The 22,878-nt window shown below is 38.6% G+C and overlaps 1 protein-coding gene and 1 long non-coding RNA gene across 5 annotated transcripts in view; one reads left to right on the forward strand and one right to left on the reverse strand.

Moving 5' to 3' along the window:
* LOC112672168 (uncharacterized) overlaps positions 1-8,583 on the forward strand; it is a 29,114-nt gene extending 20,531 nt beyond the window's left edge. The window contains exons 4-5 of one of the 2 annotated variants that reach the window (XR_003144082.3): positions 3,396-3,476; positions 7,128-8,583. This is a non-coding gene — a long non-coding RNA (uncharacterized LOC112672168). Of the gene's footprint in view, positions 1-3,395; positions 3,624-7,127 lie in introns of those variants that run through there. The other variant, XR_003144081.2, reaches the window with a different exon arrangement.
* Positions 1-22,878, reverse strand: part of HPSE2 (heparanase 2 (inactive)) — a 631,399-nt gene that overhangs the window by 64,250 nt on the left and 544,271 nt on the right. The window contains exon 10 of one of the 3 annotated variants that reach the window (XM_049102998.1): positions 446-643. The exons of the other annotated variants lie outside the window; for them this stretch is intronic. Coding sequence (XP_048958955.1) covers positions 524-643 — 120 coding nt within the window. The 3' untranslated portion in view covers positions 446-523. Of the gene's footprint in view, positions 1-445; positions 644-22,878 lie in introns of those variants that run through there. 3 annotated transcript variants of the gene reach the window in all.

Consider the following 22,878-nt stretch of genomic DNA (forward strand, 5'->3'; position numbering starts at 1 on the left):
AGGTGAGGACCAGGCTCTGGACTCTGTGTCTGCCAAACTACAGGGAACACACATCAAGTCCTCCTAAGAACTCTCCTTATACTCTTCTAGAACACTTCTAATGCTGAGGCTTGGGGTAGAGAGAACCTTTCCTGTTCCCCTATTTCTAGGCTGATAAATCTCTCTTCAGATACAGACATAATCTTCTCTCTCATTAGCCTTCTAGCCTCTCTTACATGTAGACAGGAAATGGGCAATAGATACCATCTGGTCTGGGACCACCCTGTAGGAGATCCTGCATGAATGGTCTAACTCTAGCCTCTCTTTGTGATGTAGGGCACTTTACACCCATTGACCTTAGCTTTGACTCCTGAGTTAAAATGGGCAACAGAAAAGTTCCATTTGTTACAAAACCAAAGGCTCAATGAGAATCAAAGCCACAGAAAAGCTGAATGGATAGTCTCAGTTTATTATTAGAAAAGTCATTTCAGGGGCGCGTGGGTGGTGCAGTCAATTAAGCATCTGCCTTCGGCTGAGATCATGATCATAGGGTCCTGGGATTGAGCCCCATGTCAGGCTCCCTGCGTAGTGGGAGTCTGCTTCTCTCTCTTTCCCTCTGCCCCTCCTCTGCTTGTGTTCTCTCTTGCTCACTTTCTCTCTTTCTCTGTCAAATAAATAAATAAAATGTTAAAAAAAGAAAAAACCATTTCAGACATGACTATTTCTTTAGCTATATTTTGGGTGAGTAGAGAACCCAAAGAAAACTGCTGAAGAAGGTCTTGTAGAGGCCATTGAGGTAATGCTGGAAAGACAGTGTTTCTGATGTGAACAGCAAATATTGCTGTCCTTCCTACTAAACTATTCAGAATTACGTGGAGACAGAATTGGTTATCAGAGAGGAGGAAGAAAGGAGCAAGTCAGGGTTAGTGGAAAAGCATTAAGAAGTAAGGTCAATGGCATAAGAGGCCAGAGTCAGGTTTGCTAAGCCAGGGTCAAGAAAAAGAGAGTCAGGTAACGCAAGATAAGAATTATTCTGAATCAATAGATTAGTGCTGGTGAATTAGCTCATTATAGGAAAGGAGAACATCTAAGGCTTTAAGTGCCTGAAAACATATTTGGTCTCTCATGTGGATGTGTGTGTGCACGCGCGCGCACACACACACACACACTCCAACTGCTCCTTGGGTGCTTACTCTGTGCTAGGTACTGTGGCAGGCACTGGGATTGCAGCAAAGAACACAATAGAGTTTACTCAGAGATGAAAAAAGAAACAAACCACATTTAAGGAACTAAAAGAAATTCAATTTGGCGGGAGACAGGGTTGGAGATGTGGGTATAGAGACCAAATCATGTGGGACTCTGTGCATCATTTTAATACATTTGAATTTATTCCAGAGGCAATGGGTTAGAGGTGTTTTTTGTTTGTTTTATAGCAGGTATTAGTAGGCATTGTGTTTTAGAAAATCACTTTGGCTGCAATATAGAAAATACACTGAAGAGAAGCACAGAAGAGCCAAGACAGGCTAAGGAGATTTAGGGAATGAGGTGAAGGGATAAGTTAAGGTTTCTAGCTTGGGTGGATGGTAGTGCCATTCATTTAAATATGGCATAAAAGGACTTCCACATTTATGGCACAGGAGTAAGAGGGTAGGGGAAGGGAGGTGTCCAGTTTACATTTAGACATGCCTGTGAAGCATCCAATGAGATATATCTAGTAGCAAGTTCAAAGTCAGGATGGAGGAATTGGCTACACATGTGCATTTTTTGAATGACTGATGAATAGAAGGTAATTGGAGCTGTGCAAGTGGATGAGCTTACATATTTAGAATATATTTAGAATAAGAAAAGAAGTAAGACTATGAAAGAACCCTAGAGAATATTGATATTTAGGGGATGGGTAGAGGAAGAAAAGCTTGCAAAGAGAAATGAAGTCTAGCAGGAAGGGTAGGTGGGAAGCCAGGAAGAATACTGTTTCAAACTCAAGCATTTATCAACTTTCTCCTCCACTGGGCTTTCTTCATCTTTCTATGGGTCCTGACAGTTGTGAACTTTTCTGAAACCTGGTTTACCTAATATTACCAGTAGGTTTTGAAATGTATTTATTACTGTTTTACATTAATTTCTTGGGGCAGCTGAGAGCAAACAGGCAGATTATTAATTCTCTGGGCCTCTGTAATGTCCCCCAGTATATCTCATTAAGAAGGCTCAGGTCAATGGTTCTGAACTTTGGCTGAACACTGGAATCATCTGGGGAGCTTTAAAATATACTGATAAATGGGTCCTACCCTCCAAAACTCTGATTTAATTGGTCTAGAATGTTGTCTGGGAATTGGAATTTTTAAAAGCTCCCCAGGTGATCTTAAATATGTAGCCAAGATTGAGAACAATTGACCTTAATTAAGATGGCTTCTGATCTTGCATTAGTGTTTCCTAATAAACAGCATATATTTATCTCTAGAGAACTGGTTGGTTTAGCTTAATGGAAGAAGTGAAAAACTCGAGCAGGCTCTTGAGGAATGTAAGTGAATGGAGTGAGCATGCCTATTTATGGGGATAGTGAAGACACTGGTGGGGTCATAGCAGATGATTTCTTATGTATTGCCAAATACTGTACTTTGGAATATCTTGTCTAAATTGTCCACAGTTGGCCAGTGACATAGACTGAGTCTGTGGTAGCAGTACCAAGTAGAGAGCCAGGATACCATTCTGCAGCATTACTGACTCATTACATGGAGAAAAAAAAATAGGTGATAGCTTAATATTAGGTTCAAGAAAGTGGTAGAGAGGTTGAAATCTATTTCTGGTCCTCTCTTGTCAAACCATTTCACCAACAAATCAACTCCATAATACTTAACAGTCTGGTAAGTGAAGGCATGATGCCTACCCTTCCTTAAAAGGCATGTTAAGAAAGCTGTTTGTATGATCCTTTTTTTTTCACTCCTCTTTCTTTTTTTTCTTTCTTTCTTCCAAAAATATTTTACTCATATTATTAGAAGAGTGTAGGTGCCATTCCACTTCAGCAACTTTTCCAGCCACCTCTTTCTTGTCACATCTGTATCTCTTTTCTTTGTTCTCTGCCCCCACACCTTCCATCTTCACTCTTTGTCTCCACATCCTTCTCTTTCCTCTTCAGTCTCCCACTCATCTGTCTCCTTCAGTTTCCTGGCACTACCACAAACTTGGAGTAAACAACAGCCACAACTAAGTTCCCTTTAAGATATTCTTGATGAAGGAGTAAAAGAGAAAGTATTTATTAACTCTTGACCCTTGAATACATATCTTTTTAATATTCCATGTGACAAAATGAGAAGCATGCATAAAGCACACTTCTTGTGCATACTGAAGTACAATGATTATCTCAAGAGAAGCACTTATGTGTTTGAGTTATGAGCTAAACTAACTGCTTTTTTCCTTAGAACATAACTGTTGCTTGAGCGAGTAACAAACCATGATTATTTGGACCTGGATACTGCCACAGACATTTTCTCCAAAACGAAGTGAGTCTGCCACTTCAAGGAAACTGACAGTATTTGTTGGCAATAATAAAAATTTAAACTTTCAAGTGAAAAATTAGAATTTTGGAAAACTTGGATATACCCCTGTGAGCCTGACAGCTTCCCAATAATAAATGACTTTTCTCATGAGATTGCTAATGATATCAGTAAGGTTATTTTTAAACATTGTATAATGAAATTCTATAACTTTGGGAGATTCACATAGCTCAGTGAAACAGTATTTTCCAGATGACCAGTGAATGATGTTACAAAATCATGATGAGTAAAAGATTATAATGCAGATCCTAGATTTTCATGCAACACAATATGAAAAGTTCACTGGTAGAGTTTTGGATTCCACATTGCAATTAACCTTTGAAAAATCACTACTACTGAGTTTTGGTGTAGTATCAAAAGCAATATCTGAATAATCTGAAAAGGCTATTAAATACCCTTCTCTTTTCCCCAACTGCATGTCTGTATATGTATAGATTTTTTTTCATATAGTTTAATCAAAACAACATATTGCAACAATCGAATGCAAGAAGTAGATGAAAATTTTGCTGTCTTCTGTGAAACCAGACAAAGAAATTTGCAAAAATATAAAAATCAATGCTATTCTTCTCACTAACTACTTTTTTGTTTTGGATAATATAACTATTTTCCTAAGACGTATGAAACTTATTTGTGTTAACATTTAATGAGATTTGTTGTTATTTTTGAATGAATACATAAATATTTAATTTGTTTAGCTTTAATTTCTTTTTTTAATTTATTTTTTATTGGTGTTCAATTTACCAACATACAGAATAACCCCCAGTGCCCGTCATCCATTCACTCCCACCCCCCACTCTCCTCCCCATCCACCACCCCTAGTTCGTTTCCCAGAGTTAGCAGTCTTTACGTTCTGTCTCCCTTTCTGATATTTCCCACACATTTCTTCACCCTTCCCTTATATTCCCTTTCACTATTATTTATATTCCCCAAATGAATGAGAACATATAATGTTTGTCCTCCGATTGACTTACTTCACTCAGCATAATACCCTCCAGTTCCATCCACGTTGAAGCAAATGGTGGGTATTTGTCGTTTCTAATGGCTGAGTAATATCCCATTGTATACATAAACCACATCTTCTTTATCCATTCATCTTTCGATGGACACCGAGGCTCCTTCCACAGTTTGGCTATTGTGGACATTGCTGCTAGAAACATCGGGGTGCAGGTGTCCCGGGGTTTCATTGCATCTGAATCTTTGGGGTAAATCCCCAACAGTGCAATTGCTGGGTCGTAGGGCAGGTCTATTTTTAACTCTTTGAGGAACCTCCACACAGTTTTCCAGAGTGGCTGCACCAGTTCACATTCCCACCAACAGTGTAAGAGGATTCCCTTTTCTCTGCATCCTCTCCAACATTTGTTGTTTCCTGCCTTGTTAATTTTCCCCATTCTCACTGGTGTGAGGTGGTATCTCATTGTGGTTTTGATTTGTATTTTCCTGATGGCAAGTGATGCAGAGCATTTTCTCATGTGCGTGTTGGCCATGTCTGTCTTCGTCTGTGAGATTTCTCTTCATGTCTTTTGCCCATTTCATGATTGGATTGTTTGTTTCTTTGGTGTTGAGTTTAATAAGTTCTTTATAGATCTTGGAAACTAGCCCTTTATCTGATAGGTCATTTGCAAATATCTTCTCCCATTCTGTAGGTTGTCTTTTAGCTTTGTTGACTGTATCCTTTGCTATGCAAAAGCTTCTTATCTTGATGAAGTCCCAATAGTTCATTTTTGCTTTTGTTTCTTTTGCCTTCGTGGATGTATCTTGCAAGAAGTTACTGTGGCCGAGTTAAAAAAGAAGAGTGTTGCCTGTGTTCTTCTCTAGGTTTTTGATGGAATCTTGTCTCACATTTAGATCTTTCATCCATTTTGAGTTTATCTTTGTGTATGGTGAAAGAGAGTGGTACTGGCCAATAGGATCCAACAGTACATTAAGAAAATCATTCGCCATGACCAAGTAGGATTTATCCCTGGGACACAAGGCTGGTTCAACACCCGTAAAACAATCAATGTGATTCATCATATCAGCAAGAGAAAAACCAAGAACCATATGATCCTCTCATTAGATGCAGAGAAAGCATTTGACAAAAATGCAGCATCCATTTCTGATCAAAACTCCTCAGAGTGTAGGGATAGAAGGAAAATTCCTCAACATCTACGAAAAGCCCACAGCAAATATCATTCTCAATGGGGAAGCACTGGGAGCCTTTCCCCTAAGATCAGGAACAAGACAGGGATGTCCACTCTCACCACTGCTATTCAACATAGTACTGGAAGTCCTAGCCTCAGCAATCAGACAACAAAAAGACATTAAAGGCATTCAAATTGGCAAAGAAGAAGTCAAACTCTCCCTCTTCGCCAATGACATGATACTCTACATAGAAAACCCAAAAGCCTCCACCCCAAGATTGCTAGAACTCATACAGCAATTTGGTAGCGTGGCAGGATACAAAATCAATGCCCAGAAATCAGTGGCATTTCTATACACTAACAATGAGACTGAAGAAAGAGAAATTAAGGAGTCAATCCCATTTACAATTGCACCCAAAAGCATAAGATACCTAGGAATAAACCTAACCAAAGAGGTAAAGGATCTATACCCAAAAAACTATAGAACACTTCTGAAAGAAATTGAGGAAGACACAAAGAGATGAAAAAATATTCCATGCTCATGGATTGGCAGAATTAATATTGTGAAAATGTCAATGTTACCCAGGGCAATATACACGTTTAATGCAATCCCTATCAAAACACCATGGACTTTCTTCAGAGAGTTAGAACAAATTATTTTAAGATTTGTGTGGAATCAGAAAAGACCCCAAATAGCCGGGGAATTTTAAAAAAGAAAACCATATCTGGGGCATCACAATGCCAGATTTCAGGTTGTACTACAAAGCTGTGGTCATCAAGACAGTGTGGTACTGGCACAAAAACAGACATATAGATCAGTGGAACAGAATAGAGAACCCAGAAGTGGACCCTGAACTTTATGGTCAACTAATATTCGATAAAGGAGGAAAGACTATCCATTGGAAGAAAGACAGTCTCTTCAATAAATGGTGCTGGGAAAATTGGACATCCACATGCAGAAGAGTGAAACTAGCTTTAATTTCTTTAAGGTAAATATTGATATAGATATCTCACACATACTTGTGTTCTTCAATAATTTCTAAGAGTATAGGGATGCCTGGGTGGCTCAGTGGTTGAGCATCTGCCTTTGGCTCAGGGTGTGATCCTGGGTCCAGGATCGAGTCCCACGTCGGGCTCCCTGCATGGAGCCTGCTTCTCCCTCTGCCTATGTCCTTGCCTCTCTCTCTCTCTCTCTCTCTCTGTGTCTCTCATGAATAAGGAAACAAAATCTTCAAAAAATTTTTTTTCTAAGAGTGTAAAGAGAACCTGAGACCACAAAGTTTGAGACCTGCTGGTCTAATATGACAAGCTATTGGAGGACAGGGAATGTGTCTCTTTTACTTCATATCACACACAGCCCTTTTGGCCTCATACAGTATTATGTATGAGCTTTATTATGGAGTGGGGGAAAAAACCACTGACAAGCCAATCAGGCAACTTATTTATTCTTTGATTCAACAAATGTTTACTGCTCTAGGCACTAAGAAAACAGATGAATACCCCTTTCTTGTGAAGCTTTCATTCCGGTGGTTCTGGATTATGGTCCTAACTCTATCCCTAACTCATTGTGTAATTTGGGTAAGTAATTTTATCTTTTGGGGGCTTAGTTTTCCTAAATACGAAATGATAAATTTGGGAAGAGTGATGTCTAAGGGCCCCTCCCCAAATCTGTAACTTTGGGTTTCCTCATTGTCACCTGGCTAACTCTTCATCCGATAGGTCTCATTTAAATGCCACTTCTTCAAGGAGGTTCTCCCTTGCCCTCAGATTGGCACTCCTTATAATACCTGGTTGTACTCTACTTTCCCTTTTATGGATCACTCATCAGCCTGGTATTTGCTTGTTCAATATCTGTCTTACCTATAGGAGTGTGAGCTCCCTGAAGGCAAGAACGGTGTCTGCCTTTTTACCATATACGTGGAACATAGCAGGTGCCCAACAGATTTTTGCAGAGATGCCACTCTATTTAAAATTTTTACCTTTCTCTCTGATATTTCCTATTTTATTTGCTTTTCAGAAAATCTTTGGCATTATCTCTATGCAATGTATTATGTATCTTAGTTATTATGTTTATTATCTATGCTTAAGGTGGGAGTCTATAATAATGAAAATTTCATGAGGGCTAGAATAGTCTCTTTTGTTTGCTGCCTCCAGTAACTAAAAGAGTACATGGAACATAGGAAGAAGTCAATTTTTTGTTGAGTAATGAAAACACGTGTTCATTGAAGAAGCCATCAATGGTAGGGCACATAAATTAAACCATTTTTTTAGTAGTGGGGTTGGATGTGGATTTATGCATACATGTTTTTTTCCTAGTTTCTCTTGTGCCTAAAAATATACATTTGTGTGAATTTTGAATAAGGTCATGAGCAAGGTCTGTGATATGTAAAGTGGTGTGACATAAACGGGCCCATATGGTAAAGGACTTGCGACCTTGACCATTACTGGATCATGAAGGTGTAGTGGGCCAAATGCAATTATGGTTGGCTTGACCATTCTCTAAAATCACTTACAAGTGTGTTTTAAACACATTTTTGAGGAAATCAAGAGCATATGAAGATAGCAAAAGAAGCATTTAAAAAATAGACTATATGAATAAAAAAGAGTCCAAGGGGTCTTAGAGCAATAAACCAAAGATATAAAACATAAACTCCTTCAAAAGCACATAAATAACTTAAATAGATAATGTTTTCTCTCTGAAAATACAGTTTGCAAGATAGAGGGTAAGTTAAACAGCAAGAAAATTAAGTAAACAAAAGCAACTAAACCATAGCACATTAAGACTTATAATCCAGTTAGGAAACAGCAAGTTTGAAATGCACAGCCATTTCAAATGCATACACTATGATATAATTGGATTTTAGATGTAAAAAGGAAATATCAGGATAATTAAATTTAAGGTTGTATAGACTTGAAGACTGTGATATAAACTGTATCAAGGGGGATCCCTGGGTGGCGCAGCGGTTTGGCGCCTGCCTTTGGCCCAGGGCGCGATCCTGGAGACCCGGGATCGAATCCCACGTCAGGCTCCCGGTGCATGGAGCCTGCTTCTCCCTCTGCCTGTGTCTCTGCCTCTCTCTCTCTCTCTCTCTCTGTGACTATCATGCATAAATAAATAAAATCTTTAAAAAATAAAATAAAATAAAATAAACTGTATCAAATTATAAAGGAGAAGCAAGAACAATGTGAAGGAGAAGAATAGCTATTCTCTTAGAAATAATTCTTATTTAGGATTTGGATGACTCAATAGAACAGTTTTCACTAATCACAGTCATATAATTTTTTAAAAAGGGTTTTCATGTAATGATTTGGTATGGAATAAATGTTTTTTAGAGTCATTGTAGTTGGAAAAATTAGTTTTTTACTTTTCAATTATAATTAAAAGGGCTTGAACATTAGGGTAACTTTATAGTGCTACATCAGGGTTTAATTATTAAAATTTAATTTTTCAGAGTTGAACTCTACTACCCTTAAATGTGCTGCATATGTCAAATTTCAAACCACACAGAAGCATTATATTTATTGAGACACTGCCATTGTCTCTGCAAATCACTTAAATAAAAACTAAAGTAAGGATATTGAAAATGACTTGTCCATGTCCAGGGATTAATTTAAATTCAGAATTACAAAAAAAAATTAATTCAGGATTACTGAACTAGACACAATTCCCAAAAAGTTAGGCAAGAGGTCTTTCTCCCCTACAATAATTCAATGTAAAGACATATTATGCATTGAGGAGAATTCAGGCACTGGAAAAATAGATATGGACAGTACAAAGTCCTTGCCTTCCAAAGCTGATGGTCTTACAGGGGGACAAAAAAATGCCCACAAATAACTATAATATAATGAAAGTTATAGATTTCATAAGAAGACAAGCATTAAAGTCACAGAGAAAAAGTATATATTATTCAGATCTAATAGCTCTTATAAAACTTAGATTGTAATCATGATTCTCTGACTTAGTGAATGAATGTCAACAAAAAATCATAATGTTGACAATGGGTGGACAAATTCCCTTACCCAATATCTTCCTATATAATTTCAGAGATTCACAGATGTATGCTTATAATTTTTAATAAGAGCTCCTTCGAATGGTGCCATATGCATACCACTGTAGGAATCCCATTCAGCACACTGAGAAGCTGAAACATTAGGTCCATCCCTACACCTTTAATTCTACAATCAAGTACTTCAGCATCTGGATACACCTTGGAAAGGTCAAGAAAAAAAAGCACAGTAATCTTACCATAATATTCATATTTCTCTCACTGTGGCAGGTAAGAAGGATATGGATCTTTGATTCATCCTTATTAATTCTCATTAATTCATTCTTATTAATTCAAATCCATTGAATTTCTTACAGTAGATTCTCAAATCATCCCTGTTCCCATAGAGACCCCCAACCTTCCCTTTTTTTGCCCACTTACAGCAGAAAACCTCAAGTTCTATTTTACTACAAAGTTTTAAGCCATCTAATTCTAAAGTTCCATTTTAGCACTCTCAATATCTTTATTATTTTACAGTATACTGGTTTAGAGTGGGGATTCTGGAATCAATAATTTAATTCTTGGGATTAAATCTTGCTTATACCACTTACTGGCATTGAGACCTCAAATGAGTTGTTTAAAGCTCTGAGCCTCACTTTTTAAAAATCTTATAAAATGAGAAGAACAAGAGCTTTATCTTACAGAATTTTTGATAAGATAAATTACTTATAAACTACTTAGAATAGTTCCTGATACCTTGCAAAAGTCCAAAATAATGATATTGTTATTGTTGTTATTATTATTATTATTATTATTATCCCATCAATGCAGAGAATGAAGTGCCCTACTTGTTAAGACCCCCCTTTCTTTGGCCTCCTTCAAAAGTTGATTCTCTAATTACCTGCCTCTTACATCTTGACTTTGCATTGAATCCACTCCCTCACTACTTCAAAATTCCATTTTAAAAACCTATTTCCTCATTCCTGCTACAGGACTATAGCTCTCCTCACAGCATAGATAAACTTCTTGAAAACAATATTTGCAACTCCTGCCTTCTTTTAAAGTCACCTACCCACTAGTTTCTATCCGATCAATCAGATGCTAGTGCTTTTTCCCATCTCCAGTGAGCTTCTCCTTACCTTACATAAGTCATTCTTCACATCTGCATTTAACTGTAGTAGTTTAACATTGACCAACAACTTTTTCCTTTTTGAAACTCTCTTCTTCGCCTTCTGTGACCCTCCATAGTTTGGACTCTTCCTATGTCATACTGAGCCTTTTCTTCTATCTCTCTTAGACATGGATTTTTCTCCAGTTGTCCTTAGCTTGTTTGTACCAGATCTCTTCCTCAGAATATCATCCACTCCCACAGTTGAGCTCTGCACCTCACTACCTAATCAATATCCCTATCCTGATATCGGCCCAAATTTGCACACTAGTGTTTCCAACTGAGTAGAGGATATTTATGCCTACATTTCTTGCAGCACTTAAAAACACAACTTGCCCAACGTTAAATATTTTCCTTCCAAAGGAAATTTTCTTATTTGATTCCCTTACCCCTATTGCTGATTTGTATGGACTGAATGTTTGTGTCTCCCTCAAATTCATATGTTGAGCCCTAAACCCTAGTGTGATAGTATCTAGAGGTGGGACTCTTGGGAGGCTGTTGGGTTTAGATGGGGTCATGAGGGTGGGGCCCCATGATGGGATAAGTGTCCTTATAAGTAGAAGAAGAGATATCAGAGCTCATTCTATCTCCACCATGTGAAAACACAGTGAGAAGGTGGCCATCTACAAGCCGGGAAGAGGGCTCTCAACCAAGAACTGAAGCTACTGGCACTTGGACTTCTCAGCCTCCAGAACTGTGAGAAATAAATCTGTTGTTTAAGCCAGTGGTATTTAGTCTGTGATATTTTGTTATAGCAGCCTGAGTTAAGACAGTGATTCTTCCTGTCATTTCCTTTTAAAACCTTCTCTCTTAGCCTCTATCCCCACTCAGTTGACAAGTACTATAGATTCAAGTCCTGTGATTTGCAATTTCTCTTATGCCCATCTTTTCTAGTTCTGTCACTTATGAGCTCTGTGATTTGGGCAAGTCACTTAATCTCTATGTACAATGGGAATAATAATAATACTTATTCATAGAGTTTTTATGACACTTAATACAAAACAGAATACTGGCTGGCACATGATGGGTACTACATAAGTGTAAAATAAATGAGTGAAATAAAGTTAGACATAAAGGTCTGCATTTAAGGGGAGAGATTCTGGCAGGAGCTGAAGATTTATGAGTTACCGTAGAGGCAGTGATTGAAGTCATGTGAATGATTAAAGGAAGTATGTAGTATATAAAAAGCAGGAGGACCCCTGTGTGGTGGGCTTTTCCTCTTATTTCCACCTGTCAAAATTCTTCAGTTACCATATTTCATTAATTTTAAGATGGCTTTTTTCACTTTTTTTAACATCTCTGGGAAAAGGATGCCTCTTATAATCAATGACATATCATAGTTTACTCTGAGTTCTTTTTTCCTTAGTGATGCATAATATAATAGTGTGTCATTCAACTGACAGTATCTTAGATTTAACGAGACATGACAAGTGTGAACCACTTCTTTGAACCACCGAGACACCTCAGATGAGCTTTCCTTATAACATGGATTTCAGTCTGCCTATAAAGAGATGTCTATCAACTACTAGACTGCAACTACTAGACTATCAACTACTAGACTTTCTTGACCCAGGGGTCAAGAAAGGCCCTGATTCTCCCTTTTGTTTCTCTAAGGATATAGTAAATGGTTCTGCCTGCAGAAGGACATCAATAAAAATTGCTTGAATTAAACTGGATTCCAAAGGAAGATATCAATTATTTTTAGAATTTCTGATATTTTGCAACTAGCCTCATCATTGTTCCTAATCCACAGTTAATTTGACATGCTTAAACGCATACTTGTTTTCAGATTGTTATCATCACATCTGATTCAAAACAGTTGATTATACGAACTATTTCAAGAAAACATACTCTAGGCATTCTGAGAGAGAATATTGAAAAGACAGTACCAGAAATCTTACAACAAAGTTCTCTGTGAGAAGAGAGAACAATGTTCACACATATTAATGTTAATGTTAATGAAGCTTTATTCATTTCCCTGATGACATGTGAGGCTTTGGGTGGCCCTTCTCTGTGTTTTCAGTTTCCCAGGATCTTCAGGGACCAACTACATGCTTAGACATGCATCTTTATTGAAGTAAAGGGCTCACCTCCTACCCAAGCATACACTATGCCCGCAGCATACTTCACACCTGGCAATGGCCAGGTAAATTTTCTGGTCTGCCCTGGATTATCTTTCTACCACCCTTCTCTCCACCATTTCTAGCCTTGGCATCCCATTGCTGAAGCTCTGTTTTCGCCTCTCATCTCTGGATCCTCAGATCACATGAAGTCATCAGCCTTCATTCTTTTCCAAGACTGTGGGTTGCTGAAGCCTCTCCAATGTCACAATAGGAAAGAGGAACTTGATTGTCATTCTTTTCTCTCTATGGGTCTTCCTATGCTGGTTGAGAAGTTGCTTTTCATCCTCTTTGAGATTCCTTCATTGCAAGTGGACAGCCAACTGTGTCTCTGTCTTGCTGGTCCTCTAGTCCCTGTTTCTTTTTATAGTACAATCTGGCATCATGATGTGGTTCATTAGTGCTCTTTCCTTCTCAGAACTCACTAAGGATTCAGGAAATTTAGTACTCTTAGTTTTAAATATAGGCATGTCATGGTTACTATGGAAATATGGGACTCCTCAGACCCATTTACCTTTTGTCATCATCTAGAGATTAAAATTAAAATTTCTTGGCAGTGCTTCCAATGCTTGCCAAGATTCAGACTCATCTGTCCTTAAAGTCATACCTCTCAGAACATCCTACACGCTGCTTCCTCTATCTAGGCCTCCAGCCAGATGAGACTTCACCATTATCCATAGTTAAGGTCAGAGGACTGCCCTAGAACAGAATTCCCAAACCTTGATTTTGCGATACTTGCCTAATCCTGTACTATATTTGCTTAATAGTTTTCTTTAAATTAGCCCAGGTCTAACATTACCATCAAATTTAATAGCCTCATCCTAAATAAGGATATCTATGAAACTGTGGTTTCATTTTGTTGTTTATAATTTTTTTCAAACACAAATTAAAATAAATATGACTATTCAAGTAAAAAGAAAGTCTCTGTACCATTTAAATAACTTCTTATGCCAGTTGTGGCCCATGGACCATGCTTTGGGAGGTATTGGCCTAGACTGTACCTGAGATCCTTTCCAACAATAATAGCTCTCTCTTCTCTGGGGATGCCATGCCCCCTCTGAGTCATTTAGGAAAATGCATTCAATTAATCTTTAGCTGGAAATGATTCAGCATTGGCCCTAGGGAATGAAATGTAACTTAATAAGCCTACCAGCACCTCTAATGCCTGGGATTCCACCCTCTTTATGCCTCCCCTCTGAGAGGTGCTGTTTGCACATTCTGCTTTTTCTGTAGCCTCTGCTTTCCTGCAGGGCCTTGTCTGGGTTTGCCTGACCAGATCTCCCCTCTGAGGGCTGTTTGTGTTTGCACACTCGGCTTGTCCTGTGGATTTGTCTAACTAAATTCCCCTTTGAGGGCTGTATATTTTGGCACAGTCTGGCTCTCTAAGGGATTCTTTTGTCCATTAACACCTCTTGTCTTGCAGTTACACCAAAGTCTCTGCTGCTCTTGCCTCAAGCAAATAAGTCCATACTATTCTATTCTTAATGATTCTTCTGTGTATTTCCATTTATTTTCTATACTTTCCACAATGACCATGTATAATGTTTATAATAAAGAACTATACATTTTAGTTTTTTAAAATGTGAAGGGGAGGGGAATGTGAAAGGGAACATCTGGCTGCAGACGATGGAATAAAGGCATTTTAACTTTATCTCCTTCAAAACCCACTGACAAAAACAAAAGTAATGAAATAGCAGTAAGAAGAAGGACCATTATCACGGAAACCACCACAGTATACCATAATTAGCATCCTTACCAAATGCTAGGCCTGTTTGTTTAAGACAGTCTTAAAAGCATACTCTTGTTGGCACTAAGAAATCTAGGCATAGGTGGGCCACCAGAGAAATGGAGAGTGTTCCTAGCAGAGACTTAGCTCCATACCACAGAAAAGACCAAATTGAACAAGAAACCATGTTGACTACTCACTTTTATTGTTTATCACATACACTTCTAGCAAAAACAGTGCAGTGGTGATAAAAGGAAAGGTGAGCTCATCAGTAGTAACAGTCTAAAGAAATTTACTGTGAGCTACACTGACCCTTGGAATTCAGAGAACAGAAGAAGGAGTATATATAGTTCCAGAGCAAAAGAAATAAAATCATGGTAGAAGGAGGTATGAACAATAAATCCCAATAGAAATAGTAGGTCACCTCTATAAACATATTTCCTCAGCAAATAGATGGCCCTAATCAAAGATGAGTAATAATCAGAATAGGAGAAATAAAATTGTAATTATTTGCTGACAATATTATTGTGTATGTAGAAAATCCACATGCATCTACAAACTATTAGAAATAAGTGAATTTAGCAAGATCACTGGTTATAATAAGGTCAACACACAAAATTGATTTCATTGCTATGTATTAACAACAACTATATAGAAAATAAAATTTTAAAAAAGATATAACTTCAACAAATATCAAATTTATCTAATAAAAAGTGGGTAAGACCTAACCTCTACCCTGAAAACCACAACATTATTGAGAGGAAATGAGAAATCTAAATAGATGAAGAGATTTAGCATATTCATGGAATAGAATACTCACTGTTATAAAGATGTTAATTTTCTCTAAATTAAAGTGTAGATTTAATGCAATCTCTATCAAAATTTCAGGGGGGTTCTTTTGCAGAAATTAACAAGCTGGTTCTAAAATTTATGTGGAAATGCTAAAGGCCAAAAATATCTAATATAATTTTGAAGAAGAAAACAAAGCTGGAAGAGACTAATACCACCAGATCTGGTGATTTATTATAAAGCTAGAATAATTAAGACATTGAGGTTTTGGTGCAAAAATAGACAAACTAACAAATAAAATGTAATACATAATCCAGATACATACCCTCACATCTATGATAATCTGTTTTATGACAAAGGCAACATTGCAGAGCATTGGGAAAAGGATGATCTTTTTCAATAAATGGTGTTGAGACAATTGGATATCCACATGGAAAGATGTTTATTGACCATACCTTATACCATATAATAAAGCAATTCCAGATGGATTGCAGAGCTAAATATGAAAGATAAAACAATAAAGCTTCTAGAGAAAACATAAGAGTACACCTTTATGACAGTGGAGTATGCAAATATTTTTTAAAACACAAAGAATGATGATTAAATTGAACAATTAAGTTAAGACCTTGTGTTTATCAAAAGGTGCCACCAACAGAGTGAAAAGGCAGGTGACTGAGTAGCAGAAGGTATTCATAGTACATGCATCTGTCAAAAGCATCATATCCAGAATATATAAAGGAAAGGATGGACAACTCAATGGAGAAATTAGCAAATAACTTGAATAGTCAGTCACCTCATAAAAGAAGCTACCCAAATGGCCAATGAACAAAGGGATAGGTGCTCAGTTTCATTATTCATCAGAGCAATATGAATCAAAACAACAATGCAGTAGAAGTACACATGCGCAAGAATGGCTGAAATGAAAAAAAAAATCAGTGTAGACAATGTTGTAGAGAAACCAGAACTTTCATATATCGCTAATAGGAATGCAAATCTGTACAAACATTTTGGCAGCATCTACCAAACCTGAACATATACATATTTTAGGATTCTGCTACTTTATTCCTAGGTATCCTCAGTAAAAATGGGCACATATATTCATATATTCACCAAGACACCTACTAGATGTCCCTAGCAGCACTATGTGTTATAGTTAAAATGTCCTCTAGCAGTAGAATGAACATATAAGTTGTGTATATTCACACAGTGGGATACTATACAGCAATGAAATGCACAATCCCATGACTATATCCAGCAGTATGGATGCTTCTCACAAACATGTTGAGTGAAAAAACCCAGACATCCAAAAACTAAGTACTACATGATTGCATTTATATAGAATATAAAAGTGGCAAAATTATTCTATGATCTAAGCAGCCAAGAGTGATTACTACTGAGACAGTAAGGACTGGAAGGGAGCATATGGGTGCGGGAGGTGTGCTTCTGAATTGCTGGTGATATTCTGATAGTTGATCAGTACTGGTTACATGACCATGCTCAGTTTGTGAAAATTCATTGAAAATTCACTTAGGACATGAGTTCATTTCTACATATTCAATAAAGTTTTTAAAGCCCAAATTAGTTTGTAATATTTCACAAAGGGGAAATCTCATCAAAAAACACATCTGGCTTCTCCTAAAAACATTTCAAGACCTGTCCATGGTGCCTTCCCTCCAAGAGGCTCACTGGAGTTGAGCCACAGCTATACTGTCATACAAGACACATTGGTGCCCTATGTCTAGCCTTCATAGGCCTCTGAGTTCATTCCCAGGAATAAAACCCATTCTGTCTATTGGTTCTAGCTCAAGTCTGAGTCCCTAGGGTAGAATTTACTCTTTTCCCTGTATATTCCCTTCCTCTCTGTCTGCTCTAGCACCCCACCATCAATCTCCACTCATATCTGATTGTACCTTACTCAGCACACCTCCAGTCATCTCTCCATGAAGACTTCTCTCCTGGCTGCCCTGGAACTTACCTGAATATATCTATCTTCACATCCCCCAAATCTCCCTTTCTCTTCCCTTATCTATACCTTTATTCCATTAATTCCTACACTCACTGATTTAACAAATATTTATTGAATATCTATTATATGTCAGACTTTATATCAGGGGCAGGTGAATTTGAGAGACCTACTCTCTAATGAGAAGTAAAGACAACCTGTGAGAGTCATTATATGGATAAAACATTATATGTATCCTGTGAAGTTTGAGACTAATTTTTTGTTAAGTAGGCTCCACACCCAATATGGAGCCCAATGTGGGCCTTGAACTCACAACCCTGAGATCAACACCTGAACTGAGTTCAAGAGTTGGATGTTTAACCAACTGAGCCACCTAGGCACCCCTGGGACTAATTCTGTCTGGGAAGGAGGGTGTGGGGGTTCTGGGTAATCCTTGTGGAAGACATAGTTTGGAAGCTGGGCTTTGAAGAATGAGCAGTACTTTGGATACTCAGAGAGTAGAGGAGGTAATTCCAGACAAAGGCTGGATTCTGGTTTCATTTGTGAAAAAAGTAAATACTTCAGTGTGGCTGAATATACTGAAGGGAAGCAGTGGGAAGTAAGGATGGAGAATTAAGCTGGGGTCAGACCATGGAGGGTCTTGGATGCCTCACTAAAGGCCTCACTTTATAGGTAGTACAGACTATTGAAAGGTTTTGAAAAATGGAGTACAGAGCTGGAAACAATCCCATTTTATTCACGTTCACCTCACCAATTCTAAATCCCTCGGCCTTCCTCGCCCCCTTACACTCTACTTACCATTACTGTCAATCATATTCCCAAATCTTTTTGAAAATCTCCTTGCCCAACTACCACAGCAGTCTAGGTACTGGGAGTGACATCACAACCTACTTCTTTCTCCCTGTTCCTTTGCTGGTGAGCCTGAAGTCTCCTTCAAGTGTGATTGCATGTGCTGCCTTCTTCTCCCAACCAACCAAATCTGATCAGGATAAAGAGTAGCTAGACAAAGGAGCAAAGCCACACAGGACTTGTCTTTGCCCTGAGATGCACCCCACAGATGGTCCTGGGCCCTGTCCTCCCTTTGGGGTCTCCTGATAAACCCTGAGCAGCCTGAGACCAAAGCCTGGTCCTGTACCCATACAGGCACCACTTCCCTCTCTGCCTCTCAGGCCTTTTCTTCTCCACTGAGCACATTTTCTCAGTATACCTCAGGAGGACTTTGTCTCTCTGAGATCCCTTTTACTGCAACTCCTTCACAGTGAACAGACATTTACAGTGTAAAACACTTGATCCTATTGGAACCTCACATTTACCCTTTGAGAGAGAGAGAGTGCCTGAAAAGGCAGTGTTTAGGTCTTTTGACTTCAAATCCACTGGTCCTTTCTTATATATAATAGATACTTAAAAAATATTTGTAGTATGAATAGACAAATGACTCAATATACATATTAATATCTGTTGAGGATTATGTTTCTCATTTTTTATTCTATTTTTCTTTTTGTTGTTTGTATGATTTGATTTTATAAGAGGCTTGACATGGAACATCTAATTTTAAGATAGTTTTTTTCTGCTCCAACTATCATATAAGTGGTTCCTGGGGTCCAGGCTTTAAAACAAATTACTTTTAAAAAGATACATGTGTTCCTCAAAAGGTTACATAGAGTTACTACATGACTCAGCAATTCTAATGTTAAGTACCTAAGAGAAACGAAAACATATGCGCACAAAAACTGGTGCATGATTATTCATAATAGCTAAAAAATGGATACAACTCAAATGCTCATCAACTGATGAGTGGATAAATACAATGTGGTATATTCATGTAATAGAATATTATTTGGCAATAAAAAGAAATAAAGTACTAATACATGTGACAACCTGGATGAGCCTTGAAAACATGCTAAATGAAAGAAGCAATTAACAGAAGTCCATATGTTACATGATTTGATTTATATGAAATGTCCAGAATAAGTAATTCTATTGTGACAGGAAGTAGATGAGTGGTTCCTTAGGGCTGGAGGGGCTGGTGGCAAACAGGGAGTGATGCTACTGATTGTGGGTATCGTTTTTGGGTGATGAAAATGTTCTAAATGTGACTGAAGTGATGGTTGCACAATTTTGTGAAGGTACTAAAAGCCATTGGATTGAACGCTTTAACTGGGCAAAGTATTTGGAATCTAAATTATATCTCAATAAAACTGTTAAAAAAGATACATGTTCATTAAGCAAAACTTAGAAAATCAATACATACAGAAGAAACATATTACCTATTATTCCACTATCCAGAGCTACCCACTGTTGACATTTCTGCTATACATTCTTTTTCTCCTTTTTCTGTGTACACACACACACACACACACACACATACACACACCCGGGGTCGTTTTCTCTATCCAAGTTTGTAGCCCATGTATTTGGCTTAGTGGTGATGGCAGGCATTTCCCAGAGATACGAATAGCAGGGGTTCCCAGTCAGGTAGGATTCCTGAGTCAGAATCCTGCTTCTGCTCCTGACTTACAATGGGTCCTGGGGACTCTCCTCCACCTCTCTAGGCCCTCACTTTCCTGAACTGTGAAATGAAAACAGTGATACCCATCTTCCATGGATGTTGTGAGGATTACATGTAAAGTCCTAGAAATACTATTTTTCTTCATTCATCCCTCAGTGAGGACCAGTTTTTTCCTTCAGCAGTCTGCTCTCAGCAGTAGCCAGCTCAGATCAGACTAGCTGGAGCTCCTGTCCCCACCTCATTTACTAAAGTATTCTCTCTTCTAGAGAGCATGCGGCAGGGTGGTGGAGAGCATGCGCTCTGGATGCAAACCACCAGGGACAAACTGCCACACACTTGAGCAAGTTCCTTAACTCTCTGTGACTCAGTTTTCTTATCTGTAATTATGTATAATAACAGCAGTAAGTTCATAGGGGTTTTTGAGGATAAAATGCGTTAATATCTATACAATACCCAGCACATTGTTAACCATTCTTACAATATTCTTACTCAAGTAAAAGACTACATTCTGCTTTCAAACTCTAAGCTATCCAAGCATTTGTTAGCTTGCTAGCCTGTGGTATCTCTTTCCTATAATCTGAGGCAGGATGTTACTGACTCTAAGCTCATAATGGTTGCTCACCCACATCCACGAGCCCACAGCACAAGTCAATTTTTGTTGGGCGAACTGAATAGTTAAGAATGTTGTTTCCATTAATTTTACTACCTACGTGCCTCCTGGAGGCAGGGAAAGGCAGTTTAGTTAAACCAAACCAAACAAAGCATTTTAGGGGTTTATAAATGCGTACTTATTTGCAGTTGTTCTAAATCATCCCAGCCAGATGGGCATGTTTTAAATATTTCTGAGGAAGAGATTTCACAAACTCTTTTAGTAACCTGTCTTAATGCTTCCAACCCATATTGAAAGTCTTCCGAATATCTAATGTCTGGAGCAACTTAACAGTTTGTCATCTAAACAGATATCTTTAAGAGTATGAATAATGGCCACAGAAACAAAGTGAGGCAATGCTGGGCAAAGTGCTGGGATGTATAGTCACCCCATGAATGGCAATTAGTTGGGAGTGCTGTTTTGAGTGCCGCCCACATTATTTTACTTAGTAGTCAACAGAGAAGAACAACTGGCTCTCATGGTCTGTGTAACAACCTTATATCCTTAAACTTTTACTTTTTTGTCAATGTGTGGACCAGAAAAAAAGAAGCAGAAGTCAAAGCAGGCAAAACTTGAAGAATTTGTTTCCTTGCCTTTTTCCCACTCAGAGATGATGATGATACTTACAGAGCACTTAATACGTAACGAGCACTCTCATGAGTGCTTTAGGTGTATTATTTTATTTAATCTTTACAAAAACTTGCATTGCTATCATTGTTTTGCAAATGAGGAACTGGGTCACAGAGAGAAGGAGCATCTTGCCCATGGGTATATAGTCAGGATCCACCCCTGATAGGAATCCAGGGGCTGGGCCTTTAACCTTTAACTCAGCTCCAGGCCTTCTGCAAGACCATGGCAGGTGAAAACTCTGTTATTCAATGCCCTGCTCCGACTGGCTGTGCCAGGCCAGTGGGTGGACTCAGTTTTCTGCTTTTTGAGATGGAACAAAGGGAGGTCTGAGCTAGAGGCTCTTCTGTGGAAGGGTGGTTGCAGTCCCTGTGGCTCCAAGGGGAAGAGGAAAAATGGAAAGAAAAGTGGATGAGAATTCTAGAAGGTCAAATTCAGCACAAGAAAAGAGATCTTTCCTCTCATTACAATCATCTTACACTAGACTCAGCTGCCCAAGGAAGTAGTGAGTTCTGCATGACAAAATGTACTCAAACAGGGGTAGGTGGTTTGCTTCTTGGGGAGGTTCCCTGGGGACCTGCCATTTACAAACATCTCTTGGGGAGCTTGTGAAATGTAGATTCTCAGGTCATGTCCCAAAAATGATGATTCCCAGGAATCTGCCTTTTAAAAAACTTTCCTGACTCTGACATAGGTAGCCCACGCAGACTTGCTGTAAAGGGATTCCTGTTTGGAGTGTGAGGCAAGATGAGGTGGAAGGCAGGGGTGAAGGGATAGAGAAAAGGGCTGACACACATCCCTTCTGAGCTGAACCATATGGTTTAGGTGAACTTTACTCTTTTAGTCTAATATTAATCTTCTTTTTGGATGTTTATCCTTGGTTTCCTGACAGAGAATGCTTGAGTGACATATGAGGTGAGAGATCTGGGGTGTAATAATACCATGTCATGGAAACACTCATAAAGCCATGACCCTATGGCATATGAATTCTACGTGGGGTTTGCACAGGTATTAAATGTTCTGTGGTTGGCTTTTGGAAGGCTGTTCTATCCTGACACCAGGATTTCTAAGCTGGCCTGGAGGGAAGCAGGCCTGCAGCTTCCTGGTGTTTGGAGCAGATGGGGAAAGAGTCTGAAATATTCCTTGTCATCACCTCCAGCTGACAGACCACAGGCAAAGGAGGCAACAGGGAGAAGTCAGACCAGTTGATCTGGGAGAAAAGAGAAATCAGTGGTGATGCCTTGTGAATGTTTCCTTCTTCGTGTTCCTCTCCAAATGGATGGGGTGTGTCCATGTGTGTGCATGTGTGTGTGTGTGTGTGCGCGCGTGTCTTTGTGTGTGTACCGATTGCATAGCACTTGTCTCTGGCTGGAGACAGTAATAAATCAGGGGCTACAAAACCACCACTAGCCACCTCCTGCAGGCCCTGTCAAAGAAACAGGCCTTCTTGAGAACAGCTGAACCGGCAGGATCCCCAGTACTGTGGCCCCCACCGCATGGGATGAAAATCACACATCTGGGATCTAGCATGCCAGATGTGCAAAGGGCTAACACAGAAAAGACACTGCTGGGAAGACCACATCACTTTCAAAAACATTAGTGAAGGCTTCAAAAATTTTTATAACCTTAGTCACCACAGTGCTTTTATCAGACTTGAAGAGCAGACTTCTTATACCTTGGTTCTTTGTCCT

This window comes from Canis lupus, chromosome 28 (assembly GCF_003254725.2).
Source record: "Canis lupus dingo isolate Sandy chromosome 28, ASM325472v2, whole genome shotgun sequence".
Lineage (NCBI taxonomy): Eukaryota > Metazoa > Chordata > Mammalia > Carnivora > Canidae > Canis > Canis lupus.